We start from the raw sequence: 27987 nt of genomic DNA, 5'->3' as shown, positions 1-27987 counted from the left end.
GTTAGTTACAAACTAACGAAAAGAACTTATTATAAGAAATTAGTTAGAGAGATGACGAAAACAATATCTTCCTTTTGGTTGATTATTTTAAGACAGTGCATGATTAAAAAAAGGATAGACTATGAAAACAAAATGTAATGAAAAAGACAGCTATGCACAATGTGGCGACATTATGAACTAGGGATTAATCAAACAAGAGTATAACACTAGAACAAAATATAGAGTATAAATAGATCAGAGTTAATTACTAGATAGGGACTTATTTGAGGGGTATTTATAGGTTTTGCCATTTGTCCAAAAAACTTTCAAAAATGCCACTTTTTTATATCTAAGAACACAAATTTATACATGATGTTTGGGTTTATTAGATTCCAGTTTTTTTTTAGGGTATAGTTTTTGTTATGAAGTATGTGTTTTATGAAAAGAAAACTCAAAAATTTTGCATATTTAAAAATGACAAAAATGGCAAAATTGAAAATTATTGAGACATATGGCAAAAACAAAAAGATTTGGCTCAATAAATGGCATTTTGTGTAATAATCCCAAATAGATCATCACACCTATGAATTTGTATCATCAAAGTTTAAAGTTTAGTGAAAAGAAAAAAGAAGAAAAAGTGTATGGGTATAGAGATACACACAAGCGATAAACCCACTTGGAACCGTGCCAAGCAAACGCTTCTTATTCAATCTTATACACAAACTTATGTTTCTTACAAGACTTGAATCTCAGCTCACTCTCCTATCTATCTAACAAAACATCCTGTGTAGATTTAAGAGAAACTAACACACTCTCCTTCTAAGCCTTTTTTATGATTGCTTAAGTGTACAAATCTCACAACTTTTATCCCCATGAGTGCTACCTTTTTTCAGGCTAGTCCTCATCTACTTATACTTGCATCAAAGATTTCTAACCTAAATCTTTATGCATCCTAACAAAAAGGAAACAATCTTTTTCGAATATCCTTATTCCCTTATCGAGATATACTCTCAATATCTTCGAGTATATCACGATCGCTCATTCCTTCCAAAACCAAAGGCTCGTCACCTTGTCGAACAATCTTCCTCCACCTCAGCACTCCACACCACATCAGCTAATAAAACCTCTGAGACTCTCCACAGCATCGTGTCACCGACAGAGCTCTGATGCACTTACAATCTCCCCCTTTTTGACTGAATCTTGCCACACAAGCAACTACCACATCAAACATGAAAATACACAAACAACAACAGCCAAGACAACAACAAACCCATACCAGCAAGATATTGCACCGCTCAAAAGCACAAACGGTTAGCCGGATAAGAACTTGTTAAAAATAAATTGGATCACCAAGCAATCCAAAAACGAGTCTTAAAACAAAACACCAACAAGTCTTAAGCTTCAACTAGGAACAAAAATTAAGCAACAGAAATAAAAAAACTAAAGAACTGCTCCCCCATAGTCCAGACTCCCCCTTAAGCTTTAGAATCAAACTCATCTCCCCCTGCTTGTTTGGCACAGGTGAGTCAAAAACATCAATAGAATATGCCAGGAATACAATCAGAGTGAGTACTACTTACCAGCGTCCAAGGCGTCTTGCAGGATCTTTATAGCCAACCGGATGGCTTTGCACGCTGTAGACGAACCACTCTGAAGAACAGGCTCAGCAGGTATTGATGCAGTCTTCTTCCCCTTGGTCGTCTTCATGGCCTGTGGCCGAAGACTCTGAACAGGTCGCTGAGCTTCCAAGAGCTGATAGATGAGGCTAGGAAACGGCAACCGGAAACCAGATTTGAGATTGCAGACCCAACTGTATGACCTGATCGAAGATCATCCTCCCAAAGTCGAATGGGATGTGATGCATAATCATGTAGATCACCATGAATCTATTCGTCGAGATATACCCGGTGTTCACCGTAGGAGAACAGTTGCTGCAACATATCTTATGTAGCTCTCTGATGACTGGGTTCTTGATTGTTGTAGCCACTAGCTGCTTGCAGGAGTTCACCTTACCACCGGACAAAACAATGCTAGATCCTCCTCCAGGATAGCAGCCGTCTGCTGTCGCTGTTCGCGCACATCAACGGATTGTAGACCAAACGGAGCATTGATTCGACCCGGTGAGAATTCATACATCCAGTCACGAACAAGAACATCAACCGAATCCCCTTCAATCTTCACTGCAGGGAGATTCGCCCAAAACTCATACACCACATCCGAATCAAAAGACTCGATGTGAGAGATGGTTTGAAACAGACCGGCTTGATCAATCAGCTCTCTGGCCTTATCATCAGCACCCAGAGAATAGCTAATTTCAGGGGCAAGGGTTCGTGAAGCAAAGAAACCATACCGTCGAGCTGTTTCAGCGGATGTGAATCGTTTCACATTAAAATCCTTCGAAGAGCCGCTGCGAGAAGTGGAGACGCCCTTATCCTTGGCGAGAGACTGGCGCTTGGAATCGCGGCTGTCGGCATCAACAGTCGCCTATCGTTTGCGCAGACGAGACGAGATTCCCTGACTCGACAGAACAGTCTTGGGAACATCACCGGTGAGATCAACAACCGGAAATTGTGATGGCACCTCTTTTGGCGGAGAAGACAAAGAGTCACAGGTTTCGTCATCCTCATCAGTAAACGAGGGGGTGGATGTGGGATTCTCCGGAATGGGAATTGCAGTAGTCAACTCGTCACGAGGCTCGTAGACTACCATCGCCGTGGTAGGATCAACCGGAACACGAGGAGTCGGTGGTGGCAATGACGACAGTGGCGTGTGGAGTTCCTCATCTGTGCTGGAATCATAGTGGAAGCCGCTGAAGATTGATTTTATGGTGATTAGGGATTTGAGTGCACTAGCAGAAGAGAAGAGAGGATAGAAGTTTAATCGACAAAGGTTTGATGTCGCCAACCTAAGTTAAAAACAAATACTTATAGGCTTCAAGGTGTAGGAATTCTAGGGTTAAAAGATCGGAACTGGGTCGTAATGGTCAGTGCAGGGAGGCAGCTTTCTAGACTGTTCATGTGGGGTGTGACCAGTGTGTAATGTAGGAGGATATCGGGCATGGCTCCTTTGCCTGGTGTGGACAAGAGGCTTCCGAGCAGCCGCATGTTTTCTGGCCGGTCTGCGACATATCTTGGTAGATCAAGCGTAACTTCAAAATGGATGAACCGATGAGATTGATTGCACTAACAGATGAATCCTGACTCTTCTAGTATTTGACAGAATTCAAGATCTCTTGATTTGGATCAGGGAAGGTCTTCAAAGGATACCGAACTTCAAAAGCTTTGAAGCACAAAAACCTAGAACCAGTTTTGAAGCACAAATACATAAAATGACCTTGAAGTATCCAATATCACTTGAAATTCTCCTTGCAAATTTATTAAAATAATGCTAGAGATTGAAAAATTACGATGTTATCACAACCCATCAGTGTGTGGTGGAGACTACGTTACAACAGTGTAGACAATCCACTAGATGAGAAGATGATTGCAGCGAAATAAACAGCGAGCTTTACTAAAATAACTTATAAATGTTAAAAAATGACTAAATTGTATGTTTTTTGAGAGAAATTTAATGGCTTTTTAACTCTCTAGTTGGTGTATAAAGAAAAAATGAATTACCATTGTGCTATTAAAAGACGAAGCCACATATGAGTTTTGGTGAATACTGTTCAAAAATTTTGGAGGGAAAATTTTCTGTCCATATAATTCATTTGATGATAGACATATATTTATTCCGACAGAATTATATTAAAGTTGATAGATATAGTTGGTAGAGCTAGGTACTTTGGTAGATGTAATTGGCAGACGAATAGTAGTGATGGTAGACTGAGAAAAAGTGATAGATATTTGGTGGGTGATAGATTTATTTGGTAGATATTAGGTAAAGATAATAGAATCTCTATTATATTATTTAAGCAACCCTACTTTATGTAAGATATTATACAAAATGCCACTGTATTTTCAATACAAAAATATAATAACAGAATTTTAATATTAATTTGTTGTAACCAGAAAATGATTACCTAAAAAATAGTAATTATTAATATATTAGATTACAAGAAATCATTAATAAAATAATTTCGGAATTATTTAATAAAATAATAATAAAATAATCTCGAAATTATGTAATAAAATAATTAAACAGATTCTATTTATTGTTTTAGAAATTTTAGGAAACAATAACAAACTATTTAGAAAAATATAAAACTTAAATTTATTTATAAAACTAAGATTAAATATTTACATATCTAAATCATTTAATAATAACAAATATATATTAAAATTAAGATACAATATTGTTTCTATTTTTAAAATATATCTATATACTTATTTAAGCTATGTTGTTAAAAATTTAACCAGTTCTGATGTGACATATTACGAAAATGTCATTATATTTTAATTATTCTAATAAACAAAAGAAAAGTTTAGATTTGTTTATAAAATTATAAAACTCTATTTATTATTTCATAAATCTTAGGAAATAATAACAAACTATTTAATTGGCTAAAACTTAATTGTTTATACACAATATTAACTATATAAACACTACTAAGTGTATAATGTTGATAATATTCATAACCTAATTGTAACTTTTACCTATAAATTTAATATATAACATGTTATACCAATAACTTCAATTTGTAAATTTGGTATATTAAGATCTCTAAACACGATCACATTAATTTGTAATACCAAATCACGGGTCAATACATATTTTGTTGGGTTTTTTTAGCTTTACCAAATGTATAATTAACGAATTTGGTATTGCACCAAACCAAAATAGTAGAGTATGACCTTCAGCAAAATAAAATATATGATTTTATAAAATGTATAGAATTAATAATTTTTCTACTATTATTTTGTAACAAACAAATCTAAATTTACATAAATATTTCCTCACGCTGGTAACATTATTCTACAAAATATTAACGTGTATTTATGAGTCGGGTAATAAAACGGGTAATGAGACGGGTAGCGGAACGCTCAAAAATTAAATTAATATCCGATACTGGATCATTATTCACAGATAATAAAATTATTATACCTTTCACTCGACCCTAAAGCTGCGAGTACCTTTTTTTGGGGCGGATACAAACCGAAAAACAGGTCGAATACAAATATCGGTAGTAGTTTCCAGGCCTACCTATTAGTAGTTTAATATGAATCATAACTCACCATTTAGTACTATATTATATAGTATGTAACTGAATAATACAACATAAACATATTATTAACAAATAACAAAAAAAAATTCCCCGTGCTACCAGCGCGAGTCATTATCTAGTTATGTATTATTGATAGAGATATTTGATAGATTTATTACAATGGTGACATGTTTAATTATGTCTACCAAAGTTATCGAGAGTGGCAGGTTTGTTTGACAGATTTATATATCATTATTGTAGAGATATGTACAATGAAACATTTTTTTGACATATATTATTTTTAGCGATGGTAGATATTTTGAGCATGGTAGATTTAGTTTATGACGACATATTTGTTAATGTAGTGATAGACCAAAGTCTTACTGAAATGACAAAAGTTTGGTGGATTTATATATATTGACCTGATAGAGTTATTTAATTTGTGATAGATTTATACTATTGATGTTTTAGATCAAGTAAAACATTTTAGGGAATATGTTGTGTTTTTATTTAATATTATGGTTTTAATTGATAATAACGTAACATTGTAAGACAATGTAGTGCAGTGGTTGAAAATATTTTATGTGTTTCAAAACTACGGTTTGAAGCTTACAATTCGCCAAGTTTTTTAAAAAACTTAATTAAAAAGGGTAAATTCATAATTTGCTCACGACACCTTCTTTCCAAAAACCTAACGGCCGCCACACATTTCCTGTATTTTGTTCTTCAGATTTTTCATGTTCTTTATTTTTCTTTGTCACTTACTCACATTTCTTGTCCAAATTAAAAGCTGAAATATACCTTTCATCAATGAGTTTTAAGCCAAAATTTTAGTTATAGGAGTTTTTTTTTAACCAATTTTTTGAGCGATTTTGACTAAGTCATGGCAGCTAACCTCCGCCTCCTCGCCGCGTTAACAGCCGCCATTGCTGAATTAAATGCTAACCTCCAAATCATAAGAATATCACCTGATGTTGCAAAGAATCCAATGACGGTTTGTTGCAACGAATCATATGTTTATTCATGTCTTTTCCAAAAGAGTATGTATTAAGTAAATTGGGACATATGAACAATTAAAATGATTTGAAAATCTCCCAAAACCAGTTCAAACCTAAACATTAAAATTGACATTTTAATCGAATCCATCATCAACAAAATATAAATATTACAAAATTTATAACTAAAGCCTAAGTTAAAACAAATTTGTATAGGCTTCATTGTGTAGGAAGTCGATTTAGGGTTAAAATATCAAAACCTGGTTGTTTTGGTCAGTGCTGGGAGGCTGCTTTCTAGACTAGTCACGTGAGCTGTGACTGGTGTGTAATGTAGGGAGGATACTGGTCATGGTTCCCATGCCTGGTATGGACAAGAGGTTTACTAGCGGTTGTACTGATCGGTCTGCGACATGTCTTGGTAGGTTGAGCGTAACTTTGGAATGGCTGAACGAATCATGTGGATTACATTTAAAGGTGACTTTTGACTCTTCAAACTTTCTATAGAGTTCATGATCTTTTAATGTGGATCAACGGAAACCAAACTTCAAAAGCTTTGAAAGTGTTATGTGACGGGTTTTGCTCGACTTTTTCCATTTTGCTCAGAAACCTATAAAACTTTATTTGAAGCCCAAATACATAAAAAATGGCCTTGAAGTATCTAATAACACTTGTAATTCTCCGTGCAAACTTATTGAAAGGATACTAAAAATACGATGTGATTATCACCCATCAGTTATGTCCAGGGCAAGATAAATCTAAAAAATCCACTAAATGAGAAGAAAATTACAGCTCAATAAATATAGCCATCGATAAATCGTTAGAAATTGTCGAAGAAAGGGCTTATTCTGACGGACTTCCAACAGGTTTTATTACCTTAAGGTTCCATGTGTTTTTTTGTGGGATTCTTATGGATTTTGCCATTTCTTCACTCAAATATTATGAATGTGCCATTTTCACCTAAATTTTATAGATTTGCCATTTTTTATTTATCAAAATGTGTGTTTTTATACTTTTATTTGGCTAAAATACATAATATCAAATACTAAACTCTAAGAAAAAATGAAACCAAAAAACCTAAACATAATGTGTTAAATTGTGTTTTTAAATCTTAAAAAATGGCAAATCTAAAAAGTTTAAGGTGAAATGGCAAAACCTATAAATGCCATTGAGAAAAGTCCCTATCTAGTAATTAACTCGTTTTTTGTAGTTTATACCTTTGTCTTGTGGTAGCTATATTCCCTCCTAATGCCACTCTAATGTCAGACTTAAAGTCTACACAGATTATATGCATTAATTGAAATTTATGCTTTTCATGTTTGTAAAAGAAAATGAATAATAATTAAGTTGATCAGTACATCACGACCAAGCATTTGATAAGCGTTCCAGGCATAAAAAGCTGAAGTATACGAGATAGTGTCGCCATATTACTGAAACCCTCTACGTTTATTGATAAACTAGTGCAGCCAAAACTCACCATATTCGTGCTTACTTTATCAATGACAACAGTCAACAACATTATTATTTTTTAAACAATATTTATTTAAAAAAAAACAAATTAAAGCAAAATTGATAATATAAGATTAAACATAAGATTAAAAACATTATAGACTTCAAATATATATTCTAACGAACGAGACGGCGATGCAAAATTGTGGTGACATTATGAACTTGGGGAAAGAGAGGACTAGGGATTAAACAATTATATACAACGTCACAAAATTTTGTATAAATAGAAAACCACATCTAGCTATGGATTTGTATCATCAAACTTCAGTTTATTGAACATAAAAGGCAAAAAACAATTTATTGCAAAAATACAAGAAATGGCAAAGAACCTCAACAGTGTCAGCTTCACCACCCTCTTGATAGTCCTATTGATGGCTTCCACCGGTATATATATTTAACCAAGTTTTCTATTATGTTCTTCATTTGTCTTTTAATTATCTTGTGCTGATGAATATCTCACCGGGTAGAAATCATGAAGACCGAGGCTCAAACATGCTCCACATTCCTTGACGAGTGTGGGCCAGACCCGTTCCTAGGTACAAATGCTGATTGCTATAACTGTTGCAAATACACATACGGGAGTCCTCCAGCATGTAAAGGCCTGGTTGAGGGAAGCGACAATCATTGTCACTGCTACCAAAATCCATAAGGTTTTGAAATAACCTCGTACAGTTACCAAACGTAACATTTCTTTTCTCATTTGGTGTAAGGACATGACATGTGATTATGTTTATATTTAAGTTTCTTTTGCTTCCAAATAAAAAATCGATGGTAAAGCTCACTGCTTGCATGTAAGCTCATGTTGTGTGCACTTTTGTTTCATTCTGATTACTAAAATTGTTTTGTGTTTGTGTTTCTCATTTCATTCCTGTCTACGTTCAAAATCTTGTCGACCGAAGAAATTCAATATAAATATTTATCTCATCTGGAGGTATAAACTTGGACTGTTAAATCAGTTGTTATGATGCATGTTTGACGCTAATAAGAAAAAACATTACTATTACAAAAAGAAAAAAAATTACTTTATCTCAATCGCATGATTGGTTTATTACTCGGTGTTCGTACAAGGCCCATCCATTCGACTAATTGTACTACTCAAGCAGAGGAAAACCACATGTATTATATATTGCTTAAGCGATTAAGCGTATGAGAAAAGGGTTTAATTAAAGATCTTATCTGTATGAATGAGCATAAAAAGTATATGAAGATCTTATCTGTAATATAGTATATGAAGCACATCTGCGACACGTCTCGGTAGAATGAGCATAACTTCTGAATGGCTGAACGTATTGGTCTAATTCAAACAGGAGGTGAAGGAGGACAATGTCAGATTTCTATTGACACCAATAATGTTTATTTTGTAAATCAGAAAGGTTTTTAAAAATTGCCCATAATAGGATGGCTTTGAGACTGTCTTGAAACAGGTTTTGCTCGCCTTTTTGTCATCCATAAAAAGTTGAATATAGGATGGCTTTGCCAAAAGCTTTTGCAAATGGTTAACTTAAATGAAGATTTTGAAAAAGTTGAATAAACATTTATCTAATTTTTACTTTTTGGGATGAAAGAGTTGAAAAAATGATTCATTGTAGAATTGGATATCAAACTGCCTTGCTTTGATTAATCTGCTGTTAAACAGTTTATATACACGACTCGATTAGGGTTTACACAGAACACATACAACCGACTAAGACGTGATAAATACGTAACAAGCCCATAATTACTAAGCCCATCGATACATATGATATATTCCCTAATACTCCCCCTCACGTTGGAGCATGAAGATCCTGAATGCCCAACTTGGACACTATATACTCAAACTGACAACGACCAAGAGCTTTGGTAAAAATATCCGCGAGCTGTTCTTTTGTACGCACATGATGAGTAGAAAGAGTACCATTGAGAACCACATCATGAACAGCATGACAATCATTTTTGATATGTTTAGTCCGTTCATGAAAAACAGGGTTGGATGCAATATGCAGAGCAGCCTGGTTATCACAATAGAGATGAGCGGGAGAGGACTGTTTGACACCCAATCCTGTCAATAGCTTGCGTAACCACATAATTTCCTTTAACGCAAAAGCCATTGACCGATATTCAGCTTCAGCTGAAGAGTGAGAGACAACATCTTGCTTCTTTGTTTTCCAAGCGATAGGTGAATCACCAAGTAAAACGACATAAGCATTAAGAGACTGACGCGTCAAAGGACAAGACGACCAATCCGAATCACAGTACACAAGAAGAGACAAATCTTGATCGGCTTTAAGAAGGATACCTTGACCCGGAGCGCCCTTAAGGAAACAAACAACACGCAACGCAGCATTCCAATGAGCCTCGCGTGGTTCTTTCATGAACTGAGCTAAAACATGAACAGAGTAACTAAGCTCTGGACGAGTGTGAAGGAGATAGAGTAAACGACCAACCAGCCGACGATACGGTTTAGGATCAGTAAGAAGAGGACCATCATCGAGAGGAAGTTAGTGATTTTGCTCAAGAGGGGTAATGGCAGGTCGCACAGCCGTAGTACCACTATCAGCAAGAAGATCCAAAGTGTACTTGCGTTGAGACAAGAAAATCCCCTCCTTACCATGACTAACTTCAATACCAAGAAAATTTTTTAAGCTTACCCAGATCTTTCATAGAGAAACAATGGCTGAGATATTCCTTGAATTTTTGAATCATGTACCCATTGTTACCAGTAATGATAAGATCGTCGACATAGACAAGAACCCGTAACTCAATGTCCTTATGAGAGTAGATGAACAAAGAATAGACCGAAGAAGAGAATCTGATAACTTCTTAAACCAACACCGTGGAGCCTGTTTAAGATCGTAGATAGACTTGCGTAAACGACAAACTTTGCCAGGATGCGAATGACGGAAACCTGGAGGAAGCTTCATATACACTTCTTCTTCCAAATCACCATGAAGAAATGCGTTGTTGACGTCCATTTGATAGACCTCCCAGTGATTAGCCGCAACAAGACGAAGCAAAGTACGAACCGTAGTCATGCGTACAACAAGAGCAAACGTTTCATTGTAGTCCTCCCCCTCAACTTGATTATTACCAAGAGCAACAAGACGGGCTTTGTAGTGTTCGATGGAACCATCGAAATGATACTTGGTCTTGTAAACCCACTGACTACCGAGAGCAACTTTTCCCGGTGGCAAATCACAAACATCCCAAGTACGTTTCACCTCAAGAGCATCAACCTCTTTGTTCATAGCATTGTTCCACACTTTGATCTGGACAGCCTTTTTAAAATGCTTAGGCTCGACATTGGTGGTGATGGCAGCCAAAAATGCCCTATGACGTGGTGAAAAACTTTTATCGGAGAGAAAATCAGTCAGAGGATAGAGCACAGTACCTGGATCCGATGACGAGGACTGGAGTGGAGAGTCGAGGAGAATGGGTGATGCGTCGGGTGTACATATCACGGAGTTGGTAACGTAATCTTTTAACCAAACAGGCGCATTCTTGGGTCATGTACTCTGTCTAGGAGCAACTGGCTCAACAGCTGGCTCAACAACTGGCTCAACAGTGGATACAACAGGCATTAAATCAGTAGAAGGAGACAAACCCTTCTGTGTGTGGTGAGGATGAATCAACAAGACCATCGTGATTAGCGGGTGGAACGAGTGTCGGAACAACAGTCGTAGGAACCAGTGTCGTAACAGGAGAGAGAGCAGGCGGAGATGCAACAACACTATCTTGATCAGCACTATCTTGAGCAGCATGAACGAACGAATCAACATTATTCACATCAGAACTCCCCCTTACTAGAGGAGACGAAGACAACGCCCAATCATCATCATGAGAGGTAGCGGGAGAAACAACAACCGGAGACGAAGAGGATGCTTGGTCATAAGGAAAAACATCTTCATTAAAGACCATATCACGAGAAATTATAAACTCATTACGCTCAAGATCATAGACTTTCCAACCTTTCTTACCAAATGGATAACCGACAAACATACACCGTCGACTACGTTCACCAAACTTGTCTTTATCACGAGACATACGATGAGTGTAACACGCCGATCCAAAGACACGAAGTTGGTCATACACAGGTTTACAACCATGAAGAACCTCGTATGGAGTGCGACCACCAAGAACAGAGGAAGGGGTCCGATTGATCAAATAGGCAGATGTAAGAACAGCTTCGCCCCAAAATTTTATAGGCAAATGTGCTTGGAACAACAACGCACGAGAAACATTGAGAATGTGTCTATGTTTGCGTTCTACATGTCCATTCTGTTGTGGAGTCCCGACACACGATGTTTGATGAATGATACCTTGCTCACGAAAATAGGCAGAAAGACACATGAATTCTGTACTATTATCACTACGAATCATTTTCACCGACTTGCCAAACTGTTTTTCTGTATACGACAAAAAATTCTTTAAAACAACACGCACTTCTGACTTTTCTAGTAACAAATACGTCCACACAGCTCTTGAAAAGTCATCGACTATCGTCAAAAAATACACAGCACCACAAGAAGAAGGAACACGATATGGCCCCAAACATCACAATGAATCAAGGAAAAACAATCACTGGTTTTATTAATACTTTCTGGAAAAGTTTCTCTTGTTTGTTTTGCCCGAAAACAAACATCACAAGAGTGAGAACCAACACACGTAGATGAATGAGAAACATAGGTAAAAACGAAAACACCGAATAACTTGGATGTCCTAAGCGCTTATGCCACAAGGCTTGATCAGAAGAGACTTTAACCGTATGTATCTTTGCAGTAGCAACATCCGTAAGATAGTACACCCCATCAAGTTCTTCCCCGGTCCCAATCCGAGTCCTCGAAAAACGGTCCTGTAAGAAACAAATAGTATCAGTGAATGTTGCAAAACACTTCGTTTGTTTCACAATTTTTGAGACCGAGAGTAAGGTGCAAGTTAAATCAGGAACATAAAGGACATTAGTCAACTTGACAGTGTCCAAAAGAGGAAGAACTCCCATGCTTGTGGCATTGGTTTTACTACCGTCAGCAAACCTCACCGAACACGATGGAATAGGCACAATATCAAGTAAAAGAGACATATTCCCAGTCATGTGATGAGACGCACCGGTGTCTAAAACAACATCGCCAAGTGCTAGCTTACCAGACAATTTGTAAACGCTGAAGGATTAGCACTGGCGGCATGAGCTGCAACAACCTGCCCACGTCCACGACCCGAGACATTGGAACAAGAACCCTAGAAACTAGAACCGCGATCACCACGTCCACGTCCTCTAGAACCACGACCGTTATTATTACGTTCAGACCACCACTCCGGAAAACCAACGATCTGCCAACAATCCTTTTTCTCGTGACCAACACGGCCACAATGAGAACAACTCGTCTGAGACCGCACCAGTGACGAATCAGTTCGATTGGCAACATTAGGCAACAGCTCACTTTGGTCACGACGAACAAGAAATCCTACAGCTTTGGTTTACTGCTCACGAACCCGAACAGTAGACAAACGACGTTCTTCTCTGATGATCCGAGAGTACACTTCACCGAGAGAAGGCAATGGATCCATTGAAATAATGTTAGTGCAAATGCCTCCAAACCTAGATTCATCAAGCCCCAACACAAACTGATGTACTTTCTCTTCTTCACGTTTTTTAGCAGGCTCAACACCTCGAACACACAAACCGCAAGTACATGCTTTGATCAGTTTGTAAATACCATACTCTTCCCAGAGAGTACACAACCGCCCATAATAATCTAGAATGGTCTGCCCATCTTGACGACAAGAAGCAAGCTGAGCTTTGATTTGATGAATACGCACCTTGTTTCCCACAGAGAAACGTTCCTTCAAATCGACCCATAACTGATGAGCATCGGATATGAAGGTGACAGTAGACTTGACTTTCGGCTCAATACTTGTTTGAATCCACCCAACTATCATCGAATTCACGGTTTGCCAATTCTCAAAGTCAGGATCACTGCTCACCGGCTTTGGAATCGTACCGTTAATAAACCTTGTTTTGCGCTTAGCTTGAAGAGCATTCAACATCTCCGTTGCCCATTCGACAGCAGAGATCATGGAACCAGGGTTGTCGGAGCTAGCAAGGGTGTACGGCGAGACCACCACAGACACGGATTGAGACATCGCCGCTGCTGCACTTTTTGTAACAGAGGATTCTTCAGAATTTGACATGACTTCTCAAACTATGAGAGGAGGGATCCCGAAACTATCGAAAGAAACAACTTTGAAACAAAGTGAGTTGAGAGAGTTCGAAACTATCGAACAAAAGAAAAAGAAGAAGACACCGGAAAAAAAAAAATTTAGGTATGTTTATGAGATCTTAGCTCTAATACTATGTAGAATTGGATATTAAACTGCCTTGCTTTGATTGATCTGCTGTTAAACAGCTTATATACACTGACTCGATTAGGGTTTACACAGAACACATACAACCGACTAAGACGTGATAAATACGTAACAAGCCCATAATTACTAAGCCCATCGATACATATGATATATTCCCCAGTATTCATCAACTTAAAATTTTAAAAAGAAACAAATTTGGAACTTTTGCTACGTAACTAAAATTGCTTTCAAATGTATTAAACTTTGAAAATTATTGATTTAGTATCATAACCAACCCTCATCATAAAAAAACATACAATTTTACATCTAATCATGTTTCTTGACATTGATCAAATCAGTCAGTGCCTCAACAAAGTTATCCACGTAACCAGCAAATAGTCCAGGACTAACAAGAATCTCCTTCAATTTGGCGTGGTTACTCCTCACTAGCTCCCCGAGGTCACTGTCTTTATCCATCACAGACTTGACCGCATCTCTTAAGCTCTCCTTTGAAAACCATCCGGTTTTTTCTCTCGAAACTTCTACAGAAACCTCGAATTCCTCGGTCAACAATCTTGTAAAGAGAACTTGATCACCGAAAAATGGAATTAAAACCATTTGGCAATCACTCAGGAGACACTCCCATATTGTTCCAGGACCACAGTGGTTCACAAAGCAGCCTACCGATGGATGAGACAATATCAAAGGTTGCTGTACCCATCCTCCCCAAACCACACCACGCCCCTTAACCCGCTCCTCGAACCCTTCTGGTAAACCTTCTTGGATCGTCGATGATCCTCTTGGTGGCTTTACAGCTAAAAGAAAGGGTAAACCTGTCAGCTCCATCCCTAAGCAGAGTTCTTGGAATTGATCCTTCTCAAGAACAATTTGGGTGCCAAATGCACAAAACACTACAGACCCCGGTGGGAACCCGCTCAGAAAATGGCTCCAATGTTCTTCTAGTGGTTTACTTGTGTCAGGCTCAGGGAGCATTGGACCAGTCAAAAGAACATTCTTATGGTATTGATGCGATACATAGTCGCAAAATTTACCTTCCATTTCTCTGCATGTCCTCAGTGCGATGACATCACATCTCTTAAAACCTGTAGTGACCTGATGATAAAGTCTCTCGTAAAATAACGGCATGGTTATAAAAGCATGAGCATCGTTTTCACGGCACAACACCTTCGAAGAAGGATAACCCGGTGGGGGAACACCTAATGGAGTATCAGGCTCACGTAAATGAGATATAGCTGTAGCAGATATTATGATGTAGCTCACACTCTTGATCATATGCTCTTTAGCCACTTCTGGAATCCAATGAGCAAAATCGAAGAAGATCAAATCTGGTCTCAAAGCATGAACGGCAGCTTCAGCCTGATCGCGAGTAAGATCCATGGCTTCGGACAAGAAGTTGTCCATCGAGATTGAGATATCCGAGGTTGTCTCGGAACCAGCAGGGAGGCCATTGACAGGAGGGATTGTGAGAGGGTGAAAGACAATACTGTCTGGGAACTGGTTGAGATGTTCCAATTGTTTTTGAGCTTTCTTAGGTAGCAAGAAAGTAACCCGGTGTCCTTTCTCAGCTAGTTTGTTTGCAAGATGTATAAAAGGAATCATATGACCAAAAGCAAACCATGGGAACATAAATGCATGGAAATTTGGCTCCATTTCCTTTCCCAAATTGTAAAAACACAAAACATAAAGTATTCAAGAACTCAAAGAAATATCTGTTTTTTTTTTGTTTTTTTTTTCTTCGTCTGCTGATTTGATTGTTGTACAGCGAAACACCCTTATATGAACTTGGAGAATGGTTTGGTGAATTGAGATACTTATTGAGAAGTTAGTGGTTTACAGAAGCACATGTGTAAGAAAACAAAATAGTTAATTGTGAAGAACACTACAAAAAGAAGTCACTAGAGAAGAGAGCAAATAATTCACTACAAACAACAAGTCACGCAAGAGAGCCAAGAAGAACTTAACAAAAACATGTCACGAGAGAAGATAGCGAAGAAGAACAATACAAAAATCAATCACAGTTGGAGGCATGGGTTTTCCTTTTTTTCTTCGTCTTTTGCTTTGATTGTTATATTTATAACTTGGAGACTAGTTTAGCGGAGACTAGTTTAGTGGATTGATATATTTATTGAGATAATAGAATTAAAGCCCAACATTTTGTGTAGAAGAAAATAATAGAATTAAGAATTCCTTGTAGCCCAACATTTTGTATATATTATATTTCAACCGCTTATTTCACACTTTTTCTGTTTATTTTCATCGTAAAATCTCCAAGAAAAGACCCTTAACTAGAACCATAAACCTAAAACTAAACAAATTTCTAATCATAACTGGTGGTTATTAATCCATAACCGTAATAACCATAACCGTAGTATAAGGCCTAAACATAGTAAATATCGTCCATTTTTCAGCTGTGACGAGCAGTGCCAGACTTGAGGGCATTTTTTTGAAACATTGCAATGGGGCCCCCACTTTAGATGGGCCTCGCAAAAAAAATTTTAGTTCAAATTTTAGATTTTTTTTTAGACTTCAAAGAAGAAAATAAGAAAAAAAAAACAAAATTTAAGAGAATAAGAAAATGAGAGAAAAAAAAAATTCTAAAAACATTTGTATTAATTTTTTAAACAGTTCTTTTCAAAGAAATTCTGAAAGTATTATGACTTTATTCTATAAATTGTCACTGACGAGATTCATGAACTTTGCAAGAAGTGTATCATCTTCTCTTCTGCATCGTCATCAACTGCATAACCACCGTCTATTTTGTCTACTAATAGTTATTTTTTTACCTCATAACTAAATGTATACTCTGAAGATATGTTCTGATGATGACAATTAAAAGTAGTTTTGATAAAGAAGATAATTAGATTCCATATCAAGTTTCAAAAAAAGAGAATATTTTAATACCATATATATATATATATATATATATATATTTTATATAATATGAGAATGTTTTCTCCTAACTTTGCATAAAATGACGACATTTGGCAGCGTATATTTTTGACACATGTCTTCACTTCTCAATTTTTTTTTGTTAACAAAAGATCAGCTCAAACGAGCCAATTGGTGGGAAATTGTTTACATCTTCACTTCTCAATTATTAAATTCTTTATTTTTTTTTTCTCAAAATTACATACATTATTTTTCATTTTCAGTAAATTTAAACGATATTTCTCTACTAAAAAATATATTGACATTTATATATACAATGTCCTTTTAGTAATTATATATAGATATCATTTATCAATATTTTATATAATTAAGATAATATTATAATTTCGCATAGTTATCATTTATAAATATTTTATATAAATATTAATATTATAATTTTGGAAAAAATAAAATTCCAATAATTAAATATTTAAATATTAATATCATAATTTTGGAACAATATAATGTGATGATTATTAAATTTTTTCTAATTTCAAGCTATAAAAAATATTATAATATTATAATAATTTTTTGTTGACAAAAAATTCATAATATTTGTTTCACAGTTTTTGTGCCAAGAGATCAAATCAATTTATTCTAAAATAATTTAAAGATATAAAACAATATGATATTTTATTTGTCTTTAATAGTAGTCATTAACACAATTTATTGCATATTAATTTTTTAAAATGTAACTCTCATGATGTTTGAAAAAATTTAGAAACAAATCTTTCATCATATGAATACACTTTAATGTATTAACTTCAATACAATTTGTGTTTAACAAAAAAAAAAAGAAAAAAAAAAAACATAGACAAAACCTATGGTAAATTTATTCTTTGAAATGTAACCATAACTCTCATCATGTTTGACCAAAAAAAAACTGAAAAACCTCTCATACTACTAAAAAATTATCTATAAATAGCTAGACAAAGTCTTCACCAAACATCATATTCTACCTCACACATAATTTTCTAAATTTTGTAATATTTAACTTTTTTTTTTATGCGACATTTGTAGGTTTTGAAATAAATAAGTTGAGTCGAAATTTTGGAGCATATATAGCAGTGTCCATGTGAAATGTAGTTATTCATTAGAAATATTTAGATGAAGAAGGTCTTAGGCACATACCACATTCTCACTTGTAAATGTTGTTTCAAATGCCTATTTTGCAATTTTTTTTCTTTCGATCCGTTTGATAAATTTTTAATATAAAAAAAATTAGTTTTAGATCATAATTCATAAACCCTATTATATATTACTCAAAATATTTATGCTACTTATTACCCATGCTACTTATTACCTATGAAAATGAGTTTAAACAAATATTAACTGTTTCGAACTATTACTTTAAAATTGTTCCTTAACGTTACAACCGTGTTTGTATGTATTTATTAACTTTCTTTCCGATAACCATTTCCATGGTCCTTTATTTTATTTATAGGTTATGACTTCTGATGAGAAATGTTTTGCGATGGTTTAGGGTTTAGGATCGAGAAAGATTTGGACGTCTAAGTGATATATATCTCATGATATGGGTTTCCAAAGCCATGTGATTCTTCCAAATTCAGTTTTTATTTTCTTACACAATTTAGTCTTAATTATTTTCTTACAATATGATTAACATCTATATTTTTTTCACAACATTATTGTTTGGGTTATACTATGTATGCACTTATTTTCTCTTCTCATATGTTCCATTATTTATCCTAGCTATGATCGATTGTTGATGATGTGATGATAGTTCTTATCGGCAAGCAGAGCAAGGCAATGGGATTAGACCATGTGTGCAAGTCGAAAGATCCAAAGATCATCCTAAGCTAATCCCAATTGCATTCTAGAGAGAGAGACAATATCTTGGAGAAATAGGAAGATTTTAGTTATCTCTTCTTCCATCCATCACATGATTTTAGAAATAAAAACATAGAAGAAAAAAAAAAAAAATATTTGGTGCTCTTAGGTTATGCAGTTAACACTAAAAGAAGTAACTCGATAATACGATGATATGTTTTTACTCTTTTTTGTTGGTTATTTTGAGTATAATACAACATATATATATATATATATATATACATATGTATATATATTTTAAAAGAAAAGGAACACAGAAAAAAAACAATTTTTATTTGATATAACAATATATCAATATATATTAATACATTTTTTAACTCCTAAACTAAAATTGAGCTTGCATTTAATATGTTCAATAGATATAAAATACGTGATAAAAATATAGAAATATCTAACAGAGAACTTTCTTTTCCAAATACAATTAATCAAGAAACACAAAGAATTCTACTTCTAGAACACAAATGCCTTCAAAGGCATTTGTATAATTCATTAAGGTTAAAATATTTTATTGCTAAAACATTCAAATTATTATAATAAAACTTTTAAGCATATGTGAAGCATGCCGGTAAATATATAAATATCACAATTATTTATGTTACCGTTAGTTATCTAATTAATAAAATTAATTACACAGAGAATGAATAAAAAGCATGAGTTTCAGCTCAAGAAGAGGATATTCGAGAAATTCAAGTCACAGTCTCGCCCTTCTTGGAAGTGTCTGGTTTTAGAAGATATTGATGTTTTATAGATTATGTTAAAAGCGGACAAACTAACACATAATGTCCATGTTCAGCCGCATTTTATTTTATACGTAATCAATGTTCTTTTTCTCAACGTAAAAAATGTTTGTATGTCTTGATTGTGCATCAAAACATGAAGAGCTCTATATATTGTGGGATACAGACTAAATATTTTAAAGTAACCTTTCATATTAACAAAAAATTCAGTTTAATGTTTAACTAATCAATAGTCATTCAGTTTAAGTGACTGAGAATACTTATTTAAAAACAAAACAAATAACAAACATAAGATAATTTATCGAAACACAAGATATAAAAATTTAAATATTTAGATTCTAAAATATGTTAAAATTATTATAAAGTTATCTCGCGCATCGCGCGAGTCTACTTCTAGTATATATATATATATATATATTTCTAGGATAATTAGAGCTTCTCCATCGATAGATACAGTTGCCCTAGCGTCGAAACCAAACGCCGTCATCAACCGCAACTCGTCCTCCAACACCATCATTCATCTAAGAACACATCCACAACCAAACCAGACCACATAAAACACGAAAATCACAACCAACAATGAATCAATCCACCAAATCACAGAAAAAACACAAACACGTAAAGATCTCATGCTCAGATAAGTCATGGTCATGCACTCAACTTTTCACAAGAAGATTCTGATTTTAAAAGCACGAAACCACACCACATCAAGCCCCAACACTCTCCCCAAATTCGGATCTCCATTCCCACAGAAGAATCTCTCAAGAAAAAGCACCAAAACTCACAAACAAGACTCTCGAGAACTCTCTTTCTCTCACACCTTTTAGAACAACAAGAACAGCTAAAACCCTCAAACACGTCGAGCTTACTCCTTTTATACCTGACTGTAGGGTTTCCAAACCCAAAAACACAACAAAACAAGCGTTTCACTTAGTCGTTCCGCATAAAATGAACCTTGCATCGACCGATGTACAGCCTGCATCGATCGATGCACACCCGAAATCAGGATTCCGATTCGTAGGCGTTACACAAGGGGGGAGGGGGTACTCTTTTTTTGGCACTCAAGAACCCTACACTCGACAACTACTAAGAAAACCGTAGCTTCTTCCTTACGAAAGTTAGCAATTCTTGTAAATAAACTATAAGTGAAAAAATATCACATTGCTAAGTAACCCCTAAATGCACATCCAATGTTGCAGGCTAATTACATCGTATTTTTTCCCATACAGGATTAGACGTGATACTAGTAGCTTCAAGGCCATTTCCAAGCATTTGTGCTCCAAAGAAGATTTAATAGATTTTTGAGCAAAATAGACAAAAAAGGCGAGCTAAACCCGTTTCAAGATAGTTTCAAAGCCTTCCTATTATGGGCAATTTTAAAAAACCTTTCTGATCTACTTTTTTGATGAGATATCTATTGAGCAACATACAATTCCAGAGAGTTCAGATGAACGAGAAGGAAAATATAAGATAAGTTAGTTGTGGGAAGCATTTTATACAGGTTATGAGTTCAAAACAGCTGTGTTGGACTATGCTTTGAGCAAAGCAAGAAACATTAAACAAGATAGATGGGATAATACAAAAAATTTCTATAAATGTGGTATTGGAGGGGAATGTAAATGGAGGATTTATTGCTCGTATGATAAGTCGAGCCTGAAGTGGAGTGAAGACTAAGTATGGGCATTACAATTGCACTCCAAATGGAAAATGCAAGCTTCTAAAAGGTCCATTTATTGCAAGGCTTTTTCTTGGACAAATATAGGGAAATACTAATTTAATTCCTGAAGAAATTCAAGATGTTATTGTAACGCGGCGCACCCAATTGCATTGGCTTAATGCGAGGAGTTCTAAATAAAAAAAATCCATGATTGGGATGACATGAAACATGCATCTTAAAAAACTGAATTTACAGTGATGAGGTAAAAAAATTATATATCATTTCTTCGGCCGACAAAATTTTGAATGTAGACGGGAATGAAATGAGAAACACAAACATAAAACAAATTTAGTAATCAAAATGAAACAAAAGTGCACACGACATGAGCTTACAAGGAAGCAGTGATAAGCTTTACCCTTGCTATTTTTTATTTGGAAGCAAAAAAAAGGAACATAAACATAATGACATGTCATTGTCCTTACAGCAAATGAGAAAAGAAATGTTACATTTGGTAACTGTATGAGGTTATATCAAAACCTTAGGGATTTTGGTAGCAGTGACAGTGTTTGTCGCTTCCCTCAACAAGCCCTTTACATGCTGGAGGACTTCCGTATGTGTATTTGCAACAGTTAAAGCAATCAGCATTTGTACCTAGGAACGGTTCTGGCCCGCACTCGTCGAGGAACGTGGAGCATGTTTGAGCCTCGGTCTTCAAAATTTCTACCAGATGACATATTCATCAAGATCATCAGCACAAGATAATTAAAAGACAACTGAAAAGTATATTAGAAAACTCGGATAAATATGTATACCGGTGGAAGCCATCAAGAGGACTACCAAGAGGACGGTGAAGCTGACACAGTTAAGGTTCTTTGCCATTTCTTTCGTTTTCCTAAAAAAATGTTGTCGGCTTTGTATGATCACTTAAAGTTGATGATACAAATCCATAGGTGTGGTGGTCTATTTATATTCAAAATTTTGTAACTTATGAATAATTGTTCATAATGTCACCATAATTTTTCATTGCCGGCTCTCGTTCGTTAGGATATATATTTTTGAAGTCTATATTTTTTAGTCATGCATTTGTCTTATATTATATTATCAAGAAAAGAAAAGTCGTCGCTGTTTTGTATAATCAATTTTTCTTTACCTTTTTTTTTTTCTTCTTTTTCTATATATTGTCATGAATATGGTGAGTTTTGGCTTCACTTTAGGGTTTCAGCAAATATGGCGACACTATCTCATATACTTCAACTTTTCAATGCTTTGTCTCGTAATGTCTTAATCTTTTTAACAAACATGAAAGCATAAATATCATGTTTTTGCTTGTAAAATATGTTATGTTTTCTATATAATGAACATGTTATTGGGTTCTACTATAAAGACGCCTTCATTTTATATGTTACACGCTATTTTCCAATGTCACAATACAAATTTTTTTTTTTTTCGTATTGGCCATCCAATATTTCTTTTATTCACTCCAATTCTAAAATAAAAGAAGGGTGATTTTGTCAATTCACCCTTTTTAAATCTTGGGTCCATAATCGTTTTCTAATTAAAAAAAATTCATAGTTATTATCTTAATTTTTTATAAAACTTGAACATCTACTAATATTATCCATAAATAAATAAAAAGAGTGTTTTCAGGTTTTTCCTCAAAAAAATCTGATGAATAATGAATTTATTTTTGTAATCTCGCTAACAATTTTTGCCCACTTAATTACAACTGAATTGTGATATTAGTTTACTAATAGACAGACCTAATCACACAACCTTGTCGCCAAGTCTTTGAAATAATATTTACATCTTAACATTTGCGTACCCAATCATTTCTTTACACATAAATGACGTTTCATCAATATGTCTTTTATAAGGGTAAAAAAATTAAGGATGTGAAGCAATTAAATTGACTGAGAGCGGTAAGGGAGCTATAGTATAACACGAAAAAACCTTCAGTATATATTCAGAATGACACAAGAGTAGAAACAAACATTTTGAAGCAAAAAAAACTTGAACGTAAGCATACACACATGTCATGTCCTCACACCAAATGGAAACAAAAGTTACACTTGGTAATTATAGGAGGTTAATTCAGACATGTTTGTAGCAATGGCAATGTTTGATGGTTCCCTCAACAGCCGACCAACATGGTACATTAGGAGAAGTCTTGTAGTTGTTTTTGCAACACGTACAGCAATCAGCTTCTGTACCTGTGTATGGGTCAGGTCCGCACTCGCCTAAGAACATACGTTCAGAGGCAGTAGAGCACCCACCGGGACAATTAGTACCAGCCTCGCTCTTGAGGATTCCTAGATGCTAAAATATTCATCAAAAAGATCATCAGCACAAGATTACAACTGAATAGTATAATAGAGAACTAGGTTCAATCAATACCGGTTGAAGCCATCACGAGGACAACCAAGAGAACGCTAAAGCTGATGGAGTTGAGGTATTTTGCCATTTCTTTTGGTTTTGCTTTGCCTTTTCTTTTTTCTTTTCACTAAAATTTAAACTTTGATGATACAAATCCATAGGTGTGATGATTTATTTATACTCAATATTTTGTTCCAGTGTTATACTCTTGTTTGATTAATCCCTCCTCTTCTTTCAGGATTTCCCTAGTTCATAATGTCGCCACATTGTGCATTGCCGTCTTTTTCATTACATTTTGTTTTCATAGTCTATCCTTTTTTTTAATCATGCACTTTCTTAAAATTATCAACCAAAAGGAAGATATTGTTTTCGTCATCTCTCTAACTAATTTCTTATAATAAGTTCTTTTCGTTAGTTTGTAACTAACTATTGTTTAAAAATGACATTGTTGTGTCATGGAAAGAGTAAGCACGAATCTGGGCATTTTTTCAATCCAACAATGAAAACGATTTGGCTTCATTATCATTAATTAATAATCTTTAGGGTATCAGCTGCATTACAGCACAGCAATCATGGCGACACTATATCGATTCTCTTGACATTTAAGCATCTTATGAATATATACACTATATCATTAATTAATAATCTCATGTGCGACTTACCAACAAAATGGGACATATATAAGCGTAAATTAATTACCTTTTTATGTCTGTCTAATAATAATTTAATTTAATTTTTAAAATTAAAATGAATATAATGCAAACTAATAAGCGGAAAGGAGAAACAATGAAAAACGACACATAAACTGAAGCAAAGCTTTTTTCTTTTAATTTAATGTTAAATTATATTTAAAATAAATAACGTTTTTACAAGTAGTGCATTATAAGGTATAATAAGGTTGAGAACAAAGAGAAGCAATTGACAGTCACATTCTTGAGGTAAACCAGAATTGTAATCCTTGGTTGTACCGGCGATCGCCTAACCGTTGAAGTGATAGGAGCTTATTTCTCATCTGTCGATCAATACACTTAATGAGTTGAGAAGGGGTATGAGGTGTGTCTCTGTGTCTCCTTCCGTTTCGTTCCCTCCAGATAGTGTAAACCGTGAGTTGGAAGATGTATCTAGTGACAAAAATTTCAACTTAATCCAGAGTAAGAGCCGATACATGGCCAAGAAGCGTCTGCCAATCGGTTGTATTTATCTGGCTAAAGGGGTACTCAAAGCCCAAATTTCAGAAGCAAAACCACAGGAAAAAAGAGATGGCCGCGTGTTTCAATGCAGTTCTGACACAGACCAAAGAACTCTGATGCTCCCCTATTCCACCTAACCATACGAGCACCGGTGGCTAGGCGGTCGTGTACAGCTAACCATAGGCAGAATGAAAACTTTGGTGTCGCATGAGTAAACTATACTCCTCTGTGCCAAGGAACCGTGTTTGATGAAGTTCTAATGTGGTGCTAGGTTTCCTTTGTGGAGAACTTTGCCCTGAAGTTGTCATTCTTCCCACGCCAAAGCATAATATCAAAATTCTCTGTTCGACTCTGGTATGTGGACGAGAGGACCTGATGCGAACGTTGGACGTCTCGCGGTTCGGACAGAAACGAGTGCTCTCGGGCCGATCGAGCTAGGAGCAACTTCTCTCGGACAAGGCACGGTGGATCGATTCTATAGAGGAAACAAACGATGGAAACCGAGTTTCGCGGCAAACAAACGAGTGGTTCGAAAGTTCGCACTCTGGACTCGACGTGGTCGAGCGGCTATGGTACGGTACGTTCAGTAGAATTGCAGAACGGCTAGCGAAAAGATGGACGGTTTGGCTAGGGGAGATGAGATCGACGATGGATCGAATGACGACACGTGAGGAATGACTCACCCCACAATACGGTCAGACTAGCGACGGCGAGCCCGGTTCGAGGTCGGCTAGGGTTCTCTTGGTAGATCAATCCCGGATTGATTCTAAAGAAAGGAGTGAGACAAGGGTCAAAGAATCTCTCTTTGGAAATGTTTTTATTTCATTGAAGTCTGAGGTTACAAGAAATAAGAGAGAGTTTAAATAGAGCTAGGTTTAGAACAGACTAGGGACACGCGGACTTGCAATGGTCTGCACACAATGCCCTTGACGTGTTCTCTTTGAAATAGAACACATCGGTCTTCTAAGTGATTTAAACACAACCACACACGTCACTCTACTTAACATTACAAAGGAGAAAGTTCTAGAGTTTGTTCAAAACGCAAAGCATAAGTAAAAACAAAGACACATCTTCGGCCTTGGCGCGGGAACGTCTTGGCTTCAAACGTTTGCGCTAAAGCTCCTAGCCTCGTTAAAACCTCCTCCGGTAAACCTCGTGGGACAAACCCGGAGTGAGGAAAAAGAGTATGATTCCTCGTTCTAACGACTTGTTTGCCTTCATCCGCCCGTTCCCCACTTCAGCCTTGCTGAAAGAGTGTGCAACTGCTCTTTATTTTAGAATCTTCCTCCAAATCCAGGAGACGTTTGTAGCAGTCTCTTTAACCACCCAAAACGAGTCATTCCGCAACAAATACCGCGTGACCCACTTTACCCATAAGGAGTTACGTACCTCGAGATATAATTCGCCATACTTGTCGTAGACAACAAACATCATTTGCCTCTTTCAAATTCCATAATCCAAGTCCACCCTTAGTTAATGGTGAACACACTTTCTCCTAATGCAACTTTAGCCTTATTTGGATTCATATCCGCTCCTGACCAAAGGAAAGCTGAACAAATCTTGTCTATCTCTCGAATACAAGAGCGAGGGAGGCGGAAAGCACCTAACCAGAAGTTGCAAGTCCTCCAGATAATCGAACTGATCAAGTTAAACGTGCCTGCCAAACAGAGGTTGCGTGATGTCCAAGAACCAATGCACTTCCTCACCTGCTCTAGTAAGGGCGTGTAATCTGTTAGTGTTAAGCGCTTTGTAACCAATGGCAAACCTAGATACCGAACTGGCAAATGTACCTGTTCAAACCAGAAACGTTCTGCAATTTGTTGGCGAGTAGCATCTGGAACACCTGTGAGATACATGATAGACTTTTCCATACTGATTTTAAGCCCCTTGAGATACATGGTAGACTTTTCCATACTGATTTTAAGCCCCGAATACTTAGAAAACTGACCAAAGACTGCAGTAATGCCCTATATGGATCGAAGTTTGCCATCTGTGAGGACCATAAGGTCGTCGGCAAAACTCAAATGAGTAATCCCGAGAGGTTTACACCTCGGATGATAGCCAAATTTACCTGTCCCCACTGCCGTATCTAGCATTTTTGATAAAACATCCATGCAGATGACAAATAAATAAGGTGATAAGGAACAACCTTGCCGTAATCCCCTAGTAGTTTTAAAATACCCAGCTAACTCGCCATTAACTTGAACCGAGAAATATGCAGTCGTGATACATAACTTGATCCAATGAATAAAAAGTGGAGGGAAATGTAAAGCAGAGAGGGTGTTGGTGAGGAAAGACCATTGCAGAGAATCAAACGCCTTACCAATATACTCCTTGTGATAGTCCTTCACAAGCTTAGTTGCAAGCAAGACATTCTCAATAAGAAAACGGTCTTGTAAAAAAGCCGACTGATTACCAGCAATGAATTTAGGCAGAACCAACTTCAACCGATTGGCTAGTATTTTTGAAATGACCTTATAAATGACATTACAACACGAAATAGGTCGATAATCTTTCATCTCTCTTACCTCCAACTTCTCAGGGATAAGTGCAAGTATGGTAGAATTGATACCTTCAAGTAAAAAACCTGTTGCAAAAAAAGATTGAATCGCCAAGGTAAATTCATTACCAATTATATCCCATGTGGCCTTGTAGAACTCTGACGTGAATCCATCCGGACCAGGTGATTTGTCGTTAGGCATAGAAAAAAAGACCTTTGTTATCTCCTCCTTAGTTACCACAGAAGTGAGCATAGTTTGATCTTCCATAGAACATCGAAACGATAAGAGCCGTTGGAGGTCATCAACTGTACAGCCCTCATACTTCGTTGGAACTAGCTGCAAAAATTCACGGAAATAATGTTCAGCTTCATTCTTTGTATCTTCCCCCTTGACCAGATAGCCATCACTACATTGTATCTCCCTGATCGTATTCACAGCCTTCTTGGTTGCAGCAGCCCGGTGGAAAGCTTTATTGTTCTTATCCCCCACCTTTAGCCAATGTAGCTTCGAAGTCTGTTTAAGGAATTTCTCCTCCAAGCCAGCCACATGATCCCATCGAAGATAGGCCTCATGTTCCTCCTCCATGGTGTGAGGTGTTGGATTAGACATGTTCAGAGTTTGTTTCCGACAGGGATCCTTCAAAGCGATTAGGCGATCACAAAGGCGATTAGGGTTTCTTGGCTTTCTTTGCACGTTTGGTGTTGGCGGCGCCTTCTCCGGCTCAGACTGTGGTTCTCCCGGAGCGGGGCTCTTCTCCGGTGGGGGCTACTAGTCTTGTGGAGGTGATT

The 27987-nt window shown here is 36.2% G+C and overlaps 2 protein-coding genes and 2 pseudogenes across 3 annotated transcripts; 1 reads left to right on the top strand and 3 right to left on the bottom strand.

The window, feature by feature from the left end:
- The first annotated feature begins 7940 nt into the window (after positions 1-7940).
- On the top strand, positions 7941-8272 carry LOC104750378 (defensin-like protein 206 pseudogene; annotated as a pseudogene).
- Positions 8273-14174: 5902 nt separating this feature from the next.
- Positions 14175-15770, bottom strand: LOC104721612 (UDP-glycosyltransferase 79B8 pseudogene; annotated as a pseudogene). The gene has a single exon (XR_015578422.1). The product of XR_015578422.1 is annotated as a UDP-glycosyltransferase 79B8 pseudogene (transcript).
- A 5881-nt stretch (positions 15771-21651) lies between these two features.
- LOC109126543 (defensin-like protein 206) lies at positions 21652-22014 on the bottom strand. Its single transcript, XM_019230213.2, has 2 exons — positions 21948-22014; positions 21652-21855 (listed from the first exon to the last, which is right to left on the bottom strand). The coding sequence occupies exons 1-2, from the start codon at positions 22012-22014 to the stop codon at positions 21674-21676; spliced, it is 249 nt and encodes an 82-aa protein (XP_019085758.2). The 3' UTR covers positions 21652-21673.
- Positions 22015-23226: 1212 nt separating this feature from the next.
- LOC147948479 (uncharacterized) lies at positions 23227-27808 on the bottom strand. The gene is made up of 7 exons (XM_087467129.1): positions 27328-27808; positions 27227-27285; positions 26880-27172; positions 26770-26787; positions 26405-26612; positions 26088-26138; positions 23227-23451 (listed from the first exon to the last, which is right to left on the bottom strand). The coding sequence occupies exons 1-7, from the start codon at positions 27806-27808 to the stop codon at positions 23227-23229; spliced, it is 1335 nt and encodes a 444-aa protein (XP_087323255.1).
- Between the last annotated feature and the right edge of the window lie 179 nt (positions 27809-27987).

Source organism: Camelina sativa, chromosome 2 (assembly GCF_030686135.1).
Source record: "Camelina sativa cultivar CO46 ecotype springtype chromosome 2, ASM3068613v1".
Classification (NCBI taxonomy): domain Eukaryota; kingdom Viridiplantae; phylum Streptophyta; class Magnoliopsida; order Brassicales; family Brassicaceae; genus Camelina; species Camelina sativa.
The sequence above is the reverse complement of the archived record's forward strand: the minus strand, read 5'-3'. Positions and strand labels throughout refer to the sequence as shown.